The 18,020-nt window shown below is 41.9% G+C and overlaps 1 protein-coding gene across 4 annotated transcripts in view; it reads right to left on the minus strand.

The window, feature by feature from the left end:
- The window catches only part of CDCA7L (cell division cycle associated 7 like), a 49,126-nt gene extending 40,352 nt beyond the window's left edge, over positions 1-8,774 (minus strand). For all 4 annotated transcript variants that reach the window (XM_087428726.1, XM_014786445.2, XM_087428720.1 and 1 more), the window contains exon 1: positions 8,621-8,774. In XM_087428726.1, coding sequence (XP_087284852.1) covers positions 8,621-8,644 — 24 coding nt within the window. In that variant the 5' untranslated portion in view covers positions 8,645-8,774. The remainder of the gene's footprint in view (positions 1-8,620) is intronic.
- Positions 8,775-18,020: the final 9,246 nt, after the last annotated feature.

Genomic DNA, 18,020 nt, shown 5'->3' on the forward strand with positions numbered 1-18,020 from the left:
AATGAAGAATCGTATTGGAGAATTCACACTTACTAATTTCAATACTTACTGCAAAGCTACAGTAATCCAAACAGTATGGTCCCAGCACATAGGCAGATATATAGACAATGCAATAGAATAAAGAGCCTGGAGATAAACCCTTGCAAATACGGTCAAATGATTTTTGACAAAGGCGCCAAGACTTCAACGGGGAAAGAACAGTCTCTTCAACAAATGATGCTGGAAAAACTGGATCTCCACATGCAAAAGAATGAAGTTGGATCCTTACCCTACACCATCTACAAAAAAACTCAAAATGTATCAAAAACCTAAATGTAAGAGCTAAAACTATAAAACTCTTAGAAGAAAACATAGAGCGAAAACTTCCTGACATTGGATTTGGCAATGATTTCTTGAATATGACATCAAAGGCACAGGCAACAATAGAAAAAATAGATAAATTGGACTTCATCAAAATTAAAAACTTTTAATGCATCAAAGGGCACTATCAAAAGAGCAAAAAAAGTAACCTATGGAATGGGAGAAAATACCTGCAAATCATATATCTGGTAAGAGATTAATATCCAGAATATATGAAGAACTCTTACAGCTCAACAGGAAAAAAACAAACAACCCAATTTAAAAATGAGAAAAGGACTTAGACATTTCTCTAGAGATATAAAGATGGCCAATAAGCATACAAAAAGATGCTCAACATCACTAATCATTAGCGACATGCAAATCAAAACCACGAGATACCACTCACACCCATTAGGAAGGCTGTTATTAAAAAAACAAAATATTTAAGTGTTGGTGAAAATGTGCAGAAATTGGAACCTTTCTGCACTGTTGGTGGGAACGTAAAATCATGCAGCCACTGTGGCAAACAATATGGTGGTTCCTCAAAAAATTACACACAAAATTACCATATGACCCAGTAATTCCACTTTTAGATGTATGTCCCAAAATACTGAAAGTAGGGATTCAAACAGATATTTTACACCAATGTTTATAGTAGCATTATTCACAATCGCTAGAAGGTAGAAACAGCCCAAATGTCCATGGATGGAAGAATGGATAAACCAAATGTGGTATATACATACAATGAATTATTATTCAGCCTTAAAAAAGAATGAAATTCTGATACATGTTACAACATGGATGAACCTTGAAAACATTACACTAAGTGAAATAAGTCAGAAACAAAAGGACAAATATTGCAGGATTCCACTCATAGGAGGTACCTAGAATAGTCAAATTCATAGAGACAGCAATTTAATTTTCTGTAGTTACCAGGGGCTGGAGGAAGGAAGGAATGGAGAGTTAGTGTTTAATGGGAACAGAGTTTCAGTTTAGGATGAAGAAAAAGTTCTGGAGATGAATAGTGGTGATGGTTGCACAAGGATGTAACTGTACTTAACGCCACTGAATGGTACACTTAAAAATGGCTCAAGTAGTAAATTTTGTTATGTATATTTTACCACAATAAAAAACAGCAAAAGAAAATAATCAATGTTATCTTTTAAAGAGAAAATATAATTGGGGAGAAATTTACAGACATGTGTGTGTATAGGGCTCAGAAGAGCTATTAAGATGAGTAGCCAAGGAACCAGAGTCCTTTGGGCAGGGGTCTTGTGAGGGAAGTGAGCCAACCACTTGGGAAGCACTGGTACTTCTCAAGTACTTCCCACCTGGGAAGTAATGTCCTTTTCCAGAAAGGTCAGCAGATAGAAAATGTGACGCCAATGTTCAGATTTCTCTGGACTCTAAAAGACCGATTACCTAATAGGACTAGTCCACTCTCAGTGTTTTTCAACAATGTCTTATTGGCATTTTGGATGCTTCCTCCTCCTCTGGGACTCTCCTGCCCACCACACAGCACTTACCATTCCTGAACTCCGAACCACTTAATAACAGGAGCACCTGCTACACCAGTAATCAAAAAGAAGTCCACATATTTCTATGACCACCAGGACCCCAGTTCACTCAAATGAGAGTGAAATATGAAATATGTACATTTTTATGTGTCTGTCAGGACACAGCAGCTTACAAAGCGGTGGCATTCCACTCTACTCCACACTGTCCTCACACAGGACCCGGGCTGACACAGCTACACTATCTGGAAAGCTGGCAGAGGCAGAGGGAAGGAGATGTGGTAAACGAGGCAATGGCATTTAAAGAGTTCCACCCAGAAGTGACACACAACACCTCCGCTCACGTTTCACTGGCCAAACCACATCAAATAGTCTTGCCTATTTCAAGGGCCAGGAAAATGCATTCTTTCCATTTATCCAGAAGGAAAAGAATGAGAACATTTGTACAGGGCCCTGATGGCTTCCAAACTATGACTGGAAGGCATTCTGTGAAGCAGAAGATGCTATGTTAACGTTCATTAGACAAAGTTCTTAAAGAGTGTAACAGTACCAAGTTGTGCTGGGCACCATGCTAAGGGATCTAATGAAGAATGAGTCATATGCAGCAGGGTGAGACAGACAACCTATAAACAATTCCAATGTGGTGTGATAAATGTGAACAGGGAACTAAGTCCAGGAGAGCACCCATGGGGGTCATGGTCAGGAAGAACTCTAGGAGCTGCGAGGTCGGCCACATCTACACAGCTGCAGGACGGGGTCAGGCTGGAGGAGGACTTGCCATAGATTCACAGGTGGAAGCAGGAGTCGAGAGAACAGCAAGGCAGGAAGCGCCCGTGTTTCAGAGGAGCCAAGTAAGTGTCCCTGTGCTCAAGGCAGACAAGCGCTGAACAGATCTCCACACTGACGGAGGGGGAAGGATCTTCATCGCACAGCCCAGCCCTGGGAGCCTTCATACAGGGATCCTCTTGACACACTTCTGCCCTGCTAGTGGAAAACGCACCCGAACAATCTCCGGGACGCCGGCCTGTGCAGGCTGCTGACCCTATGTGGCTCCCGGCATTGTGCCACAGTGAATGCACTCACTCTCGAAGAGCACACTCTTTCTCAGGCCCTAATTACAGCCGGGAAGAGGATACCCTTGGCACAACGAAGGCATGAAGGCAACCAGATGCTCTTTTCAGTGACTTTTTGAAGCTGGAGGTGTGGGAAACAGAATGAGGTGGGTTTTTTGAAGTCAGGTAAGGGGAGCCTTATGTTAGAGGCCACGTGCATGTGTAGGAAAAGCTAGATTCTACTATTTTAATAAAAAAACTCTCCAAAAAAAAAAAATGCCTACTACCAATTGTCAGAAAAGGGAGAGAATTACAAATAAACAATAATTTCAAATGCACTTTCATTTTTCTTAACTTTCCATTTTAAACCAATGCTAATGGAAAACAAAGGCACTTTGCATTAAAAAATATTCTCAGGGATTTCAATATCAGCTAAAGTTTGGGGGTTTTTTCCCCACAGTTAAGTGCCCTCAGAGTCATGGAACTTTAAATAAAAAGATATTGTGGAGCCAGCCCTGATGGCCTAGTGGTTCAAGTTCAGTGCTCACCACTTCAGCAGCCGGGGTTTGTTTCTCAGTCACGGAACCACACCACCGGTCTGTCAGGTGCCATGCTGTGGCAGCGGCTCATATCGAAGGACCTACAACTAGATGTGTACAACCATGCACTGGGGCTTTGGGGAGGAAAAAAAAAAAGAGGAAGATGGGCAACAGATGTTAGCTCAGGGAAAGTCTTTCCCTGCTAAAAAAAAGAAAAAACAATATTGTGGGGTGAGGGAGTGGGCAGGGAGATATCTTTTCTATTTCAGGATTTATTACAGGTATGATTTCTAAATTTTCTACTTGGCAGGTCCATGCTTCTCAAAGTGAGGAGCTCAGTGACAGCCAGAGGGTTTTCAAGACCACGGGTGGGACAGGGGAGGGGAATTTTTTCCCAGAAGAGTAATTTAAAATAGCATTTTTGTATTAAAATAAATTAAAATGCATCATGGAATAGAATGCAAAATAGGCATGACTTACAAAGATAAAACTAGAGACTGATGAGAAAATCTGCACAGGCAGGGTGGGACTGCTACACCTTCAGGCCTCTGGGACAGGCACGAACTGGCTTCCACCATCAATTCCACAGAAAACCGCGAGAAGCCATGCTACAGATGTTAAGGCCTGCCATAACTCATACCCGCAACCCCTATACACTTACAGCCCTACACCAACTTTTTAAAAAATTCAACAAATATTTAACACCTATTATATGCCAGGCCCTTCACACATCAGGATAATTATCATTTTGCCCTGCCACATGATTTGGTGTCACCATCCACTACTCTAGGTTAAATCCTGGGCCTCCTAACAGAGGAGGTCTGCCAGCAGGCAGCCAGGTGGGTGCCAGGCTAGGCACCAGATGTCACTCACAAATGCAAGGCACTCTCCTTGGACCCTCGTGGAGCAGAGATTTAAAGATGCGAGGCTGCCCAAACAGCTGTGCTGCTGCTATGGAGGGTCTGGGGGAACAGCAGAGGGAGTCTATGGGAAGGGATCCCTGGACTATCCCCAGTCCTGAGGATACTGGTACAACTAGCAGAACACAAGACACCCAGGAAGTTGTCATCCACACACCTGGTAGCCTGAGCTGTCTGAAATCACAGGCTTCCAGGCTCATACTCTGGGATTCTAAATGCTATTTTTTAAATGTTTTAAGTGCACCATGCAACCAGAAAAGTGCACAGATCTCAAGTGTACAGCTTCAAGTTTTACAAACTGCATCTACCTATTATAACCAGCACCCAGATCAAGAAATACACTTTTTTTTTAGCTCTTAGAAACAAACCACTTTATAATGAGTGAACCTACCGTTTGACCTTCAGACATCCAACCTTCAATGAAAACACATTTTCAGGAATGCCATCTAAGAGATGATTTAAAGTTGAAATAAGCAAGACCAAGGAAGGCAACTCTTTACAAAAAGTGATTCATTGCTACATATGAGGGGACCTCAGCGCAGGGCATCCCCACCTTCCACATCAACATGATCAACTTGCACAAACTCTAGGACAGCCCAAGCCCAGGCACTTCCACTGTGCATCCATGAGCACATTCATGGATGTTCTTGGTTTCTAGGCAGACCAGATGATGGTAAAGAATGGACCTCTAAGACTACTCTCCACTTTCTCACAAACTAAAACATTCTGCTAGGTGCTCTCAGTTCAGGAAGAAAACAGTCATTGTTTCAGTCCAGTTATCAGGAGCCCTGGTTCTAACCTGAGCAAAAACTGATCTCTCTCAGCTAATACAGCAAAACAAAAGGGGAAATGCCTTAGGAAAACAACGTGTCAGAGGTTCCCTTCCACTGAAAATCAGGCACAGTCCTTTTAGGAGACAGTAAGCACGTGATAAAGAAACAGAAATTAAAAAAGCATGGACTCCATTCAACACAAGGCATAAGGTATGTGCCACCCCAAGACATTTATTGCAAAGTTTAAGAAAAAAATTTTTTCAACAGAAAATACACATCGCAATGAAACATTACACAGTCAGTAAAAATGAAAACTGTCAAGACCTCTAAGTTACTCAGAGAAATAGTACTGACAGTGTTCTTCATAAACAAAAGAAAATAAAATGGGTCCACAAATATTTTCTTATCTCTAGCCCACCCCAAGTAGCCTGTATCAATTTCATTTTGGTGAATAAAGCTGTAAATGTTTAATAAATCAAAACTGTATCTTGGAGGTAGAAATTCTAAACTGTAGGTCAAGAGCAGTTTAAAATTAACATGCCTGGATTATTCTAACTGCTTTATGTTTCTTGTTAATTCACTGTAACATTCCAAAACTGAAATCATCAAGATTTCATTCACCTGACCAGATCAGAACTGCTGTGCTCTCTGAGGTTTTTCCTCATCAATGGATGAGAGAGTTGTAGTACATCAAAACAACAACCAAGTGGCCTTTTAAACACAGGACTATTCAAGTAGCAAACCACTGTGCTGTCCTTCCAAGAAGTCACAAGTGACCCCCCTCTGCGACCAGCTTCTAGAGCTCTGGGCACACATTTTATAAAGCCACAGGCTCAGACGGGTACATTTTGTAGCTATGAGGTCAAGACCAGAAAAATTTCCTTTTACCCCTTCAACGGCATGCACCATGCATATTCATGAGAACATTTAGCATCATTTCCTTCTCTAAGGGTCCAAGCTGCACCCTGGAGCTAGAAGATAGCAAAAGGACAGTCCTGACATTCAGGACCTCCCAGGTTCTCTGCTAGGACACTGAGGCAGTCTCATCCTCTAGCTCCTGTGAGCTGCACTGCTGAGAGCTCTCAGTAAGGGACCATACTCTTGCCTTTACTGGGTATTATTCCTGTCATTCAATATAAAAGCACAAAGACACAGCAGTCAGCCCAACAAGTACTACAGCCCATGGGAGGTGTGATCACTGTCAGAGGACATCAAATCCGACACACTGGTGAGGCTGTAGAAAAGCAGAGGCTAGAAAGGAGTTCAGAGTTTAAATGACTGTCTTTTCTCCTTCCCCCCTACTTCCCTCTACTCATAACATCAGGCCTAACTAAGCTGCTCTGCTGAAACCCCTTCCAGCTCTACGCTTTCCAAGGGATGGAAATTATATTTACCATATGTGTGAGATTAAAGCCCACTGCACACTGAGGTGAGCCACATTCAGTGCACCAATGGCGCTTCAGGCTGTTCATCACACTGCCTTATTCATAAGGCTGGGGTACACGGCAGAACCACACGAACTGAACATCTTGCTGCGCCTGAAATGTTCATTAAGTGCTCTTATCTGCAGTCACCTGCCCACCCCCACTGAATCACTCTTCACTAATTTAAATTAAAGAGACTATAATCTGCTCACATTTAAATTATGATGAACAAGAACATTTCCACTGGAAAAATCATCACATATCTTAATTTGTGCTGCCAATTAGGAGGTCTTCAGAAGAGAAAAAAAAATCTGAATCATCTTACATATAGTAATTTGCCCTAATTGGTGCATAATGGGTCAGATATAATTTGTGGATTACCCCCACACGGTAAATAGTTTACTTAACATTTTTGAGCTACCCAAAATTAGCCTCATGATTTGACAGTATAATGTTCACTTCCAACCACACATTCTGGGACATTTTGCATTTCCTAAGCATGAACTATGTATACAAGTGGGGAAAGTGCAGTTCCAGCCGAACAACAGGTTTCAGGAGTGATACATTATCAAGATACATTTGCTGATGAAATTCACAAGAGGCTTAAAACGCCTTCCAGAAAGGTTTAACTACTGGAGAAACCAGAACCTCCTAGAAGCACTGGATACTAATTATGTGGTAAAGGCCAGCGGCAAAAAAAAAAAAAAAAAAAAAAATCTAACCCTGTCTCAGTCCTTCTTAACCTTGAGTTACTGTTTGTCTTCCTTGCTTTTAATACCACCCCTCACTGGAGAAATTTTAAAAATACTCTTTCTCATAAGCATTCACAACAGATTTTTCTCGAACGTCCACTTTCAAGAAGCCTTTCAGAAATCACTAAATGGCCAAAGCGACCATTAGTGACTCGTTCTTTAATTTGACGCCGGACCCAGGAGGTGACAGCGACCTGGGCTCGGGCACCACTGGTCACCCTGGCAGCTGGGCGCCGCTGCCGCTGCTTCGCGTTGCCCAACGCCGGGGGCCCCGCCTCTCTCTCTCCGACGACCCAGGTGGAGAAAAGAGGTAAACACCAGTCGAAGGTAAGGTGGAAGCAGTGAGTCAGAGACACTCACAAAAGCAAGAAAAAAACCCAACCCTCACACAAAGCATCTCTTGGGCTCCCACAAGCTGCTTCCTTCCCTTTCTAAAAGTTATTTTTAGTTCGTTTGAAAAAGTTTTTATTGCTTATCTCTGAATAAAATATGTATATTCGTTACTAGAAAGTACAGAAAAGCTCTTTTAAAAAGTAAAAAAGAAAACTGAAGCCACTTTCACATTCCCACCATCCACTGTAACATTTAGGGAACTTACTCTCAAGTGTTTGTTAATGAGATTTTTTAAACCTAGTTTAGACCACGACTCGTAATTGGGGTGGTGCTGTACAGTATACGGTCTGGGATCTTGGGGCTTTTGTTTTTTAACTTGGCCTAATGACGTTGCCATTTCCCCCAAGTGGTTACAAATTCCCTGAAAACATTTACAAAAGTTCGAGAATAACAGACCAATTCCTTTTAAACTCCATTATCAAAGCTGAATTGGTCTGATTCTCGACTATGTTTAGAAAATTGCACTTAAACTCCCGTCTCCCTACGCCAATTCGCGGAGAAAGTGGGGGGCGCGCATCAAAAAAGCTCCCCCCAGCCCGCTTCCCGTTCCACGAGCGCAGCCAACGCAGGAGCTGCGCTCCCGCTGCCTCCCCGCCTGCACTTCCTTCGAAACGCGTCCACTCCTGGGGCTCGCAGCCGCAGCGGCCCGGCCTGCGACCCCCGCGCATCCACCCGGGACGGAGGCGAGCGCCTGCAGGAATGCCCGGCCTTTCTAATCCGGATGGCACAACCGGGACCCACAGCGCATACCCGCAGGGCGCGCCCGCTCCGGCATTCGCAGGACTGGGCGCGCCCGATTCCCAACGCGGGAGCCAAGGGCCACGTTTCCAGCTCCAGGCCGGGAGAAGGGCCGAGCGCAAAGGGAAGGCAGGCCGTGGGTGCGTCCGGGCTGCGGCGGGCGGCCGGACCCTCACCTGGGAGCGAGTCGCCAAGTCCATTCTTCCCAACTGGGCTCCAGCCTCCTCCTAGCAAGCGGCCACGGGAGCCTGGTCGCCACGGGCCCGGCTCACGGAGAACGCCCGCGGCCGCGCAGCCCGCGCGCTCCGCCCGGAGCTCCGGCGGGCCGGGGGAGGGGCGCACTCAGCGCCCGGGACAGGGGGAGCGCGCCGCGCCGCCCACTCGGCGCCGCCGCGCTGGGCCGCGAGGCACCGGTCACCGACCCAAACTTCGCGACCACTGAACTTCGCTTCGCGGGCAGCACGAGAGGGGGCTGAAGTTGGGCGCGGCCCGAGGCGGCTGCCAGCCTGGGGGTGCCGGGCTCCCCCCTGCAGCGGAGGGAGGGAGTGGAGCCGTCCAGCCGGGTTTCGCGCGGGAGAAATGAGAGGGGGCTGTCCCGGCGCAGCCTCCAGCTGGCACGCCCCGCTACGCGCGCCGGATATTTGCAGGGTTTATTCCAGGTAGTGCTCTGGAGCGCGAGCCTCTGCTGCGATCGCAGTCTCCGATCCCGGGAAAGCATTTTCGGGCTGCTTCAGAACTTGTTTTGTGTTTGCAAAAGGATGGGGTTCTGCCGCCTCCCAAAACATTTGCTACACGGTTCACTTTGCAAAACTGGCAACCCAGGCTTCTTCACCAGGGCCCCCGGGATGGGGAGCTGCAAATCTCTCTGGAACTTTAGACGGCCTTTGCTATACCATTGTACACATAGGGCTCCAGCCCCACTAGACAGAGAGTTCTAGAGGTCAGGAACGCTGATTTATTAACAAATATTGGCTGAGCACTTACAATGTATCAGGCACTGTGTTAGGCCTTGGGAACAGAAGATTGAACAAAAAACTGGTCCCTGCTCTGTTGGAGATTGCAGTCTGGGAGCCAGCCATTGACATGATATAAATGTAATAATGATGCAAATAAGTGTTAATAATAATATAATTATTAACTTGATTAATAATTGAATTAACAATGAATTCAAATAATACCATTAGTAGTGGTGATAAGTTCAATCATGATGCAAATAAATGTAAATTTGGAGCTATGATAGATGCCATGAGGGAAAAGGTAAATGGTACTATGGTGGTGTAAAATAGGGGGACTTAATCTGGCACAGGTCAGGGAAGGTTTCTTAGAGTTCAGGTATGAAGAGTGAAGAATTAAGTGGGTGGAGATTGTGGAAGGCTTGAAGTAGGTATTGGGGAGGGTGGTAGATGAAGTTGTGCTGAAATCGTAGCAGGTTTGCTGGGCAGTATTGAAAGGCTATTTAGCACTGTAGTCATGAGTTCATAGTGGAACACTCTGCATGTGAGACCTTTCACAGCTCTTCTTGGCTGCTTGGGATCTGACATTCAGCTTATTCTTATTATCCACATTTTTAAAATAAGGAAACAGAATCTAAGAAGATACATTAAGAGAAAGATCCCTGCCACCCTGCTAGTAAATGACATTGTGAAACTGGAAACCATTCCTTATGCCTCCGGGTTTAACATTCTCTCCATTATTCTTTACTTTTTCCCTTTGGCTGCCAGAAAACTCAGAGTGAAATTCATTCAATCAGAACTTTTTGTGGGGAGGTAGGAGGTATAATTGCTTCCTCATGAGCCAATGATCTTATTTTCATTTATTTCCTTTCATTGTAGGCTGCATCAAATCCCTTTTGGAAAAGGGAGTATAAATTGGAAGTAGGTCAGATTTTGCAGAGAACTTGAAGTAACCTAGTTCTTACTTAGAAACGGTAAACTGCTGAGCCTTCCTGCTTTAGAATTTTGCTGTAACCAATCCTAAATCTTCAGATGGCAACCTGGAAACTTGCTTCCTTTGCCTGGCAAAGCCCATGCACTTGAATGGTACTTAGTAATTGATTCTATAGTGGTGTGTTTTGTTGTCAGATTTTGGTTCTGTTCTGTTCAGGGAAATCCTGTGGAACCAGAGGATTTTAACATCATCCTGTGATAATACTTCCTACTGGGAAGTATTGATGGGATTAATAGCATGGAGCATTGGGTTTCAGCATGGCACTGCAAAAATGAGTGTCCCTTCCCAGAAGCAATAGTATACATATTGCAACAGAGGAAAAGGAGACATAAGATTTGCTAAATTCCTTTAAGAAGTCTCTGTCTAGAAATTTATGCTTCCTTACTTTTTAAATGTTTCTATGAGAGAATAAAAAACTTGGTCCATAGTACCTTCAACAAGGTGAGAAATTTGTGATTAGATACCATCACACATGCTTTAAATGACATGAAATAGTTGTGATTGGATGTGAGCCCTGGCCCACAATTTTCACTCTGTAAAAGGAGTCCAAGCATCTCTCCTTTACTCTGAAGTAGTAGCCCTGCCCTCCCGACAAAGCTTAGCTGTGGGCACACTCCTCAGTCTACCCTTTATAACGGAGAATTGTGCCAGTTTAGTGTTCTGGACGATGCAGCAAAGAATCCACCTTCAGCAGAGAGGTGGAAGCGATGTGAGTAATATCTGAATACTGCTTAGCATTATATTTGATCATGAATAAATTAAATGACTGTTAAACAAGATAACATCCATGGTTGTTCTCTCTTGGTGTCCTGAAACTTCCATCTCGTTGTGATTAGATAAGACCTAACCTAGAAGGAGACATCCCTAAATTTGAGAAACTTAGAGATAAAATTTCCAAGATGTTGCAGAATAAAAGATCTAGAATTGAGTCTCTTGTAGCGAAATCATCTAACAGTGACTGGATGCCTTTCTGAAAAGTTGTCTTTAATTATAACCTGGTATTCCATCATCCTGACTTGGCTTGCCAAAATGATGCTGTCACAGCCTCACAATTTAAATACATTCTGATGATAACCACTTGAATGGCTTTGGAGAAGAGGGTCTGAACAACCAATAATCAATGCCTTCACATATTGAGTGCAGAAAATACACAACACAATGAGACTGTAATGCCCATGGTTCTACCAAAAAGTCAATAGTAAGAGAGGTATCAATAATAGCAGCTAACTTAACGAGCACTGGCTGTGCCCCAAGCCCTGTGCTGAGTTAACCTTTGCATGCACTCTTTCATTTAATCCTTCAACTGTGACAGTTACCCATCTGCTCCTCAAAAATAGTGCTGTGAAAATAAATGAAACAATATTTTCAAAGCATTTGGGATGTCTTAGAGATGCTATATAAACTCCATATATGATTAATGCAATCCATATTTCATAGGTTTTTGCAAAATATGTTGTTAATTTAGTCTATGAACATAAAATATGATTATAACTAGGCACTGACAATAAATGGATGAAAATGAAAACAGATTATTCAATAACTCTTACCTTTCTAAGAACTTGTATATTATAAAAAGAAATGGTAATAAGCCATTTCTGATTAGTGGTACCAAGAAAAGTACCGTGGTACATAGTTTTTAAAGAACTAAGTTTTTTCATAATGAATTATATAGGTAGCATTTTTTAAAAGTAATCTATAAAATAACATGGAGTTCAGAATAAATGTTCTATAAAAAATAAATTACTTCTTAAATGACAAAAAGTCATAAGACATTTCATTAGTTTGATAGAAAAATATAGAATATTTTTTGAAGCAGGGTTTTAATTTCTATTTTGTCAAAGCTAAAATAACCAACTATCTAGTGTTTCAGAAAAGAATTTCAAAGCATCAATATTCATTACAATATTAAGGAAGATTTACTGTTTCAGCTATGGTCAGAAATCTCAATTACGTGCTAACCCTGATTCAGGATTTGGCAAGCCATAATAGAAAATCTTGGGTCATAAAATGGAAAAGTTGGGATCAGAAATGTAAAACTTTTCTAAATAGTTGGCTCTACGGATATTGTGTATTAATACTATATTTTGGGGGGGGAAAAAACCCCACAACTTTCCAGACTTTGTGGAATTTCCAAAGTTGTTACAGATTAATCCTTTTTTACTTGAACTAATCAAGAATTTAGATGCTAGTGGTAGGGCTGAGACACATTTTCGTTTAAGGCAGTTATGGATCCGTTGATTCCTTTAAGCCTCCCGGTGATTCTTATGAGCAGGTGTGTTTGAGAACCACTGCTCTTGTCTAGCTCAGTCGTTTGCAAAGTGGGGTCTTCAGACCAGCAGCAGCAGCATCACCCGAGCTCTGGTAGAGACATTCAATTCATGGCCCCACCGCAGACCTACTGAATTAGAAACTCTGGGAGTGGAGCCCAGCAATCTGAGTTTTAATCACCATCCAGATGATTCCAATCCTGGCTTAATGAACCACTATGGTTATAATCCAAGGTCGACGGCTCTTGGGGACCTTGAGACTAATAATGGACCTTCACTTTTCTCATCTGTAAAGTGGGGACACTGCACACCTGCCCAATCTACTCAACAGTATTCCTACAAAGATGAACGTGTAGTATCAGATGTGATTGTGTTTTGAGAAGGCTCCAGTGGTGGACGCTTGTAAAGTATCATTAATTGTAAGAATCCTTCCATTTCTTGAACACTAACCGTGTTCCAGGAACTGTTTATGCATTGTTTCACTCAGTCACTGCCACAAACATGCGGTGTACATAATACTATCCTCATTTTTCAGATGAGGAAACAGGCTTTGAGGATTTAAGAGACTTGCTCACGGTGATCCAGCAGAGCCACATTGGGACCCAGAGGGGTCCACTACAAAGCTACACTCTCACCTTTTGCCTTTATTCAGGTAGCTTGGAGGTGAGGGAAGAAATTCAAACTTTAATTTAAAAAATAGGAACCAGGTTCCTTACACACTATCATCCAACCTACTTATTTACTGTGCCTAGGATTCTGATATCTTTTCTCCATTTGTTTCTGAAAGTAATTATTTTCCCACTTATAGGCCACTTTTGGCATGTGTTCCTGCATTCTTTTCAAGAGGCTTCTCCACCACCACCACATCCTCCCCCATATCCCCCCACCGGCCGTCTTTTCCAAAATCTACACGTGGTCTGGACTTTAATGTGGCTAAATTGTCCCAGATGGTTACTCTCGGCTGATAATCTGATCACCATGTCTTTAACAGCTTTCAGCTCTGACCTACTTATCACGTCTGGATTCTTTTATAACTTTTGAGTCCAAGTGAGCTCCTGACCTTGCTAACTATAGCCCAGCATCGGGAAATTTCTGACAGCATAAAATTCAAGGTCTAACCTTAAGACTATGTGATGAAACCGATAACCATAAATTCCAAGTTGGGCTCAGGAAACAGAGTACAACAAGACTTGGGGATTTCTGACCATTATTCCCAAAGCAAATCATATCTGTTTATGAAATATGGACAAGAAAGGGTGTTAAAAATGGCTTGTTACAGAACGTCATTTTGCAGGCACAGCCTTATCCCACTCCTCTCACAAACAGGAGGTGGATTGTTTCAATCAGAAGCTAACCAAGTAAGCTGAAATGTTATATTTTGAGTCTTTTTGTTTTTTAAGGAAAGCAACACAGCAGCTCCCCTGCCTCTTTCCTTCAATGGCTCCCACTCCATCTTTCCTCTCAACTTTCTTCCCAAACACTCAAGCAAACTGTCAAGCATGTTATATACCAGAACTTGCGGTTCTCCATAGGGCTCAGGAAAGGCTGAGAGGTTTTCTTATGTCGGGAGACATAGTTTTTGCAATTCCTTGGGAAAGTTGGGATATGTGATGGCCCAGACAGAATCGATTATACTTGAAACATGCTTCCCAAAGAAGGAAGAAAAGCAAAACAATTAAACAGAAACCAAGACAATAAAAATAATAATAATATACAGAGTTCTCCTTTTTCCAAGACAGCTCGTGTTCTATTGACTATTAGTGCGTGGAATGATACTCAGCCTCAAAACCATGTTCTGAGAGAAGGTAAAGCAGTGTCTACATTACAACCAAAAAGAGGATTCAGCCACAAGGTTGAAAGAAAAGGCAATGCAAACGAACCATTTATTTGACATCATAAATTTATCTTCTGCCCTCTACCCCTCCCTTAAAAAAAAAAAAAAGCAATCTAAACCCTTGAAAGAGGTTAAGCAAAAGTCACACACTAAAATCAGCAGTTTCCGAAGTTGATTAACTTCTGGGTAAAATAACTGCTTGAAAGTGTTTAAGAGTCTTTAATCTTCATGAAATCTCTGAACTGAAACCCTGGAGGTGAGCAAAAACATTTGTGCTAACAGCTTCTGCTTCGGCATCTTGATCTCCATTCCCTCCGGCAACACAACTGTTGTGCGGCCTCGGCCTTGTTTCATATTTCAGCTGGCCTTTGATAGTCGTCATAGATCTCTAAGCTGTGGAACCCCCCACCCCGACCCTTAGAGCTGCAAATAAATGACATAGCAGGTGGTCCTGTGGCAAACAGCCCATCTTCAAGTACATTGTTTCTTCCTCTGTCCTCTCTGGGGACAGAAATAATGTTGAAACACACCTCTAAGAGTGTCATTTTTAGTTGAAATATTTATTGAGATCATTGTAGATTAACATGCAGTTGTAAGAAATAATACAGAGAAATTCTATGTACATTTTGCCCAGTTTCCCCCAATAATAACATTTTGGGAATCTACAGTACACTGTCCCATCCAGGATACTGACATTGATACAATTCACCAATCCAATTCAGATTTCTCCAGTTTGACTTGCACGTGTGTGTGTATGTGTGTGTGTTTAGTTCTATACAATTTTATCACATGTATAGATCTGTGCATGCACCAGCACAGTCAAGACACTGAAGTTCCAACATCACAAGGATCCCTCCTGTTGCCCTTTTATAACGACACCCACCTCCCTCCCACCTATCCACCTGCCTTCCCTATCCCCTAGTAACCACTAATCTGTTCTCCATTTCTAAAATTTTATAATTTCAAAAATGTTACATAACCTTTTGGAGAACAGTATGTAACCTGTTGTAATTGTCTTTTTAAACTCAGTGTAGTTCTCTGGGATTCATCCAAGTAGTTGTATCCATCAAATACTCTGTTCCTTTTTATTGCTAAGTAGTATTCCATGGCATGTATGTACCACAGGTTTTAACCATTCACCAGTGGAAGGACATCTGGGCTGATTCTAGTTTGGGGGTATCACAGATAAGGCTGCTGTGAACATTTGTATGAATGTAGTTTTCATTTCTCTGGAATAAATGCCCAAGAGTGCACTTGCTGGGTGGGATGGCAGTTGCAAGTTTAGTTTCATATGAAACTGCCAAATTTTTCCAGACTGGCTGTACCATTTCATATTCCCACTAGCAGTGTGTAAATGATCCAGTCTCCTCTCCAGGATCCAATATCCTGCTCCAAATGCATCCTCTGCTGCATTTGGTGTTGTCATTATTTTTTATTTTAACTGTTCTAAGAGGTATGTAGTGATATCTCAGTGTGGTTTCAATTTGCATTTCCCTGATGGCTAATGATGTTGAACATCTTTTCATGTGCTTATTTGTCATCTTTATATCCTCTTTGATAAAATGTCTGTTTTTGTCTTTCACTCATTTTCAATTGGATTGTTTGTGTTTTTACTGTTGAGTTTTGAGACTTCTTTTTATGTTCTAGATACTAGTTCTTTGTCAGATATGTGGTTTGCAAACATTTTCTGCTAGTCTTTAGCTTGTCTTTTCATCCTCTTCATGTGTGATTTCACAGAGCAAAAGTTTTTAGTTTCGATAAGATTCAATTTATCACTTTTTTTTCTAAAACATTTATAATTTTACATTTAAGTCTGTGATCCATTTTGCATTCATTTTGGTATAAAATGTGAGATTTAAGTCAAGGTTCATTTTCCCCCCATATCCAATTACTTAAGCATTATTTAATGAAAAGGCTATCCTCTTGCATTGAATACCTTTTGCACCTTTGTCAAAAGTCAGTTGAGCCTGTGTGTGGGTCTACTTCTGGGTTCTCTATTCTGTTCCATTGACATCTCTCTGCCAATATCACACTGTCTTCATTACTGCAGCTGTATAGTAAAGGCCTTAGTATCAGATAGAGTGATTCCTCCCACTTTATTCATCTTTGTCAAGATTGTGTTAGCTATTCTAGCATCTGTGCCTTTCCATATATATTTAAAAACAAGGTTGTATATAGCTACATAAAACCTTGCTAGAATTTTGATAGGAACTGTGTTAAGCCTATACATTAATTGAGGGAGAATTGATATCTTTACTATATTGATTCTTCCGGTCCATTATCAAGTTATATATCTCCATTTATTTATGTCTTCTTTGATTTCTTCCAGCAGCATTTTGTAATTTTCAGCGTATAGATCCTATATATATTTTTAAATATACACCTAAGTATTCATTTTCTTTGAAGCAATTATAAATAGTATTTTTACAGTGGTATTGTAAATGGTTGTTAATTTCAGCTTCCATATGTTCACCGTTACTATATAGAAATGCAATTGATTTTTGTTTGTTGCTCTTTTGTCCTGTGATTTTGCTGAACTTGCTTATTAGTCCTAGGAGTTTTTTGGGAAATTCCTAGAGATTTTCTAAATGGATAATTATGTCACTTACAAATAGGGACAGTTTTATTGCCTCCTTTCCAGTTGATATGCCTTTTGTTTCTTTTCTTGCCTTATTGCAGTGGTTGGATCTCCCAGTACAAAACTGAATAAGAGTAAAAGAATCACTTAAAATGTTTGAATTTTCTAGGGGCTGGCCTGGTGGTGTAGCGGTTAAGTGCGCACACTCTGCTGCGGTGGCCTGGGGTTTGCAGGTTCGGATCCTGGGTGTGCACCAATGCACTGCTCGTCAAGCCATGCTGTGGCAGCGTCCCATATAAAGTAGAGGAATATGGGCACGGATGTTAGCCCAGGGCCAATCTTCCTCAGCAAAAAGAGGAGGATTGGCATCAGATGTTAGCTCAGGGCTAATCTGCCTCACACAAAAATAAATAAATAAATAAAAATGTTTGAATTTTCTAAATTTTCTCACTTTAGCTTTAGGTTCTGGTAAATAGCAAAATCCCTCTCCAGTCCTTTCTGTCTTTGTGCCCTCTCCCTCTTCTTGATGACTAGAACATCTGGCACATGTATGTTATTCAGAATGTCAGATAGTGATCAACAGATGTGGTTGTTAAAAAAGGAGGAAAAGTTTAGCACATCTCCTGGGGATTAATGAGGAAGCACTTCATATTTTTTCATCATGGCAGCATCACGTGGGGCAGCTGCAAACTGGTACATTTTTTGTTGGATGCTATGGACCGAATTGTATCCCCACACACACACACACACAAATTCATATGTTGAAGCACTAACCACCAATGTGACTGTATCTGGAGATCAAATCTTTAGGAGGTAATTAAGGTTGAATGAAGTCGTAAGAGTGGGCCCCAATCTGATAGGACTATGACTTTATAAGAAGAGATCTCTATCTCTCTCCCTTCCTCTGTTTCTCTATCTCTCTCCTCTCTCTCTTTCTTTGCCATGTGAGC

Source organism: Ceratotherium simum, chromosome 1 (assembly GCF_057802395.1).
Source record: "Ceratotherium simum simum isolate JZ-2026a chromosome 1, ASM5780239v1, whole genome shotgun sequence".
Taxonomy (NCBI): Eukaryota; Metazoa; Chordata; class Mammalia; order Perissodactyla; family Rhinocerotidae; genus Ceratotherium; species Ceratotherium simum.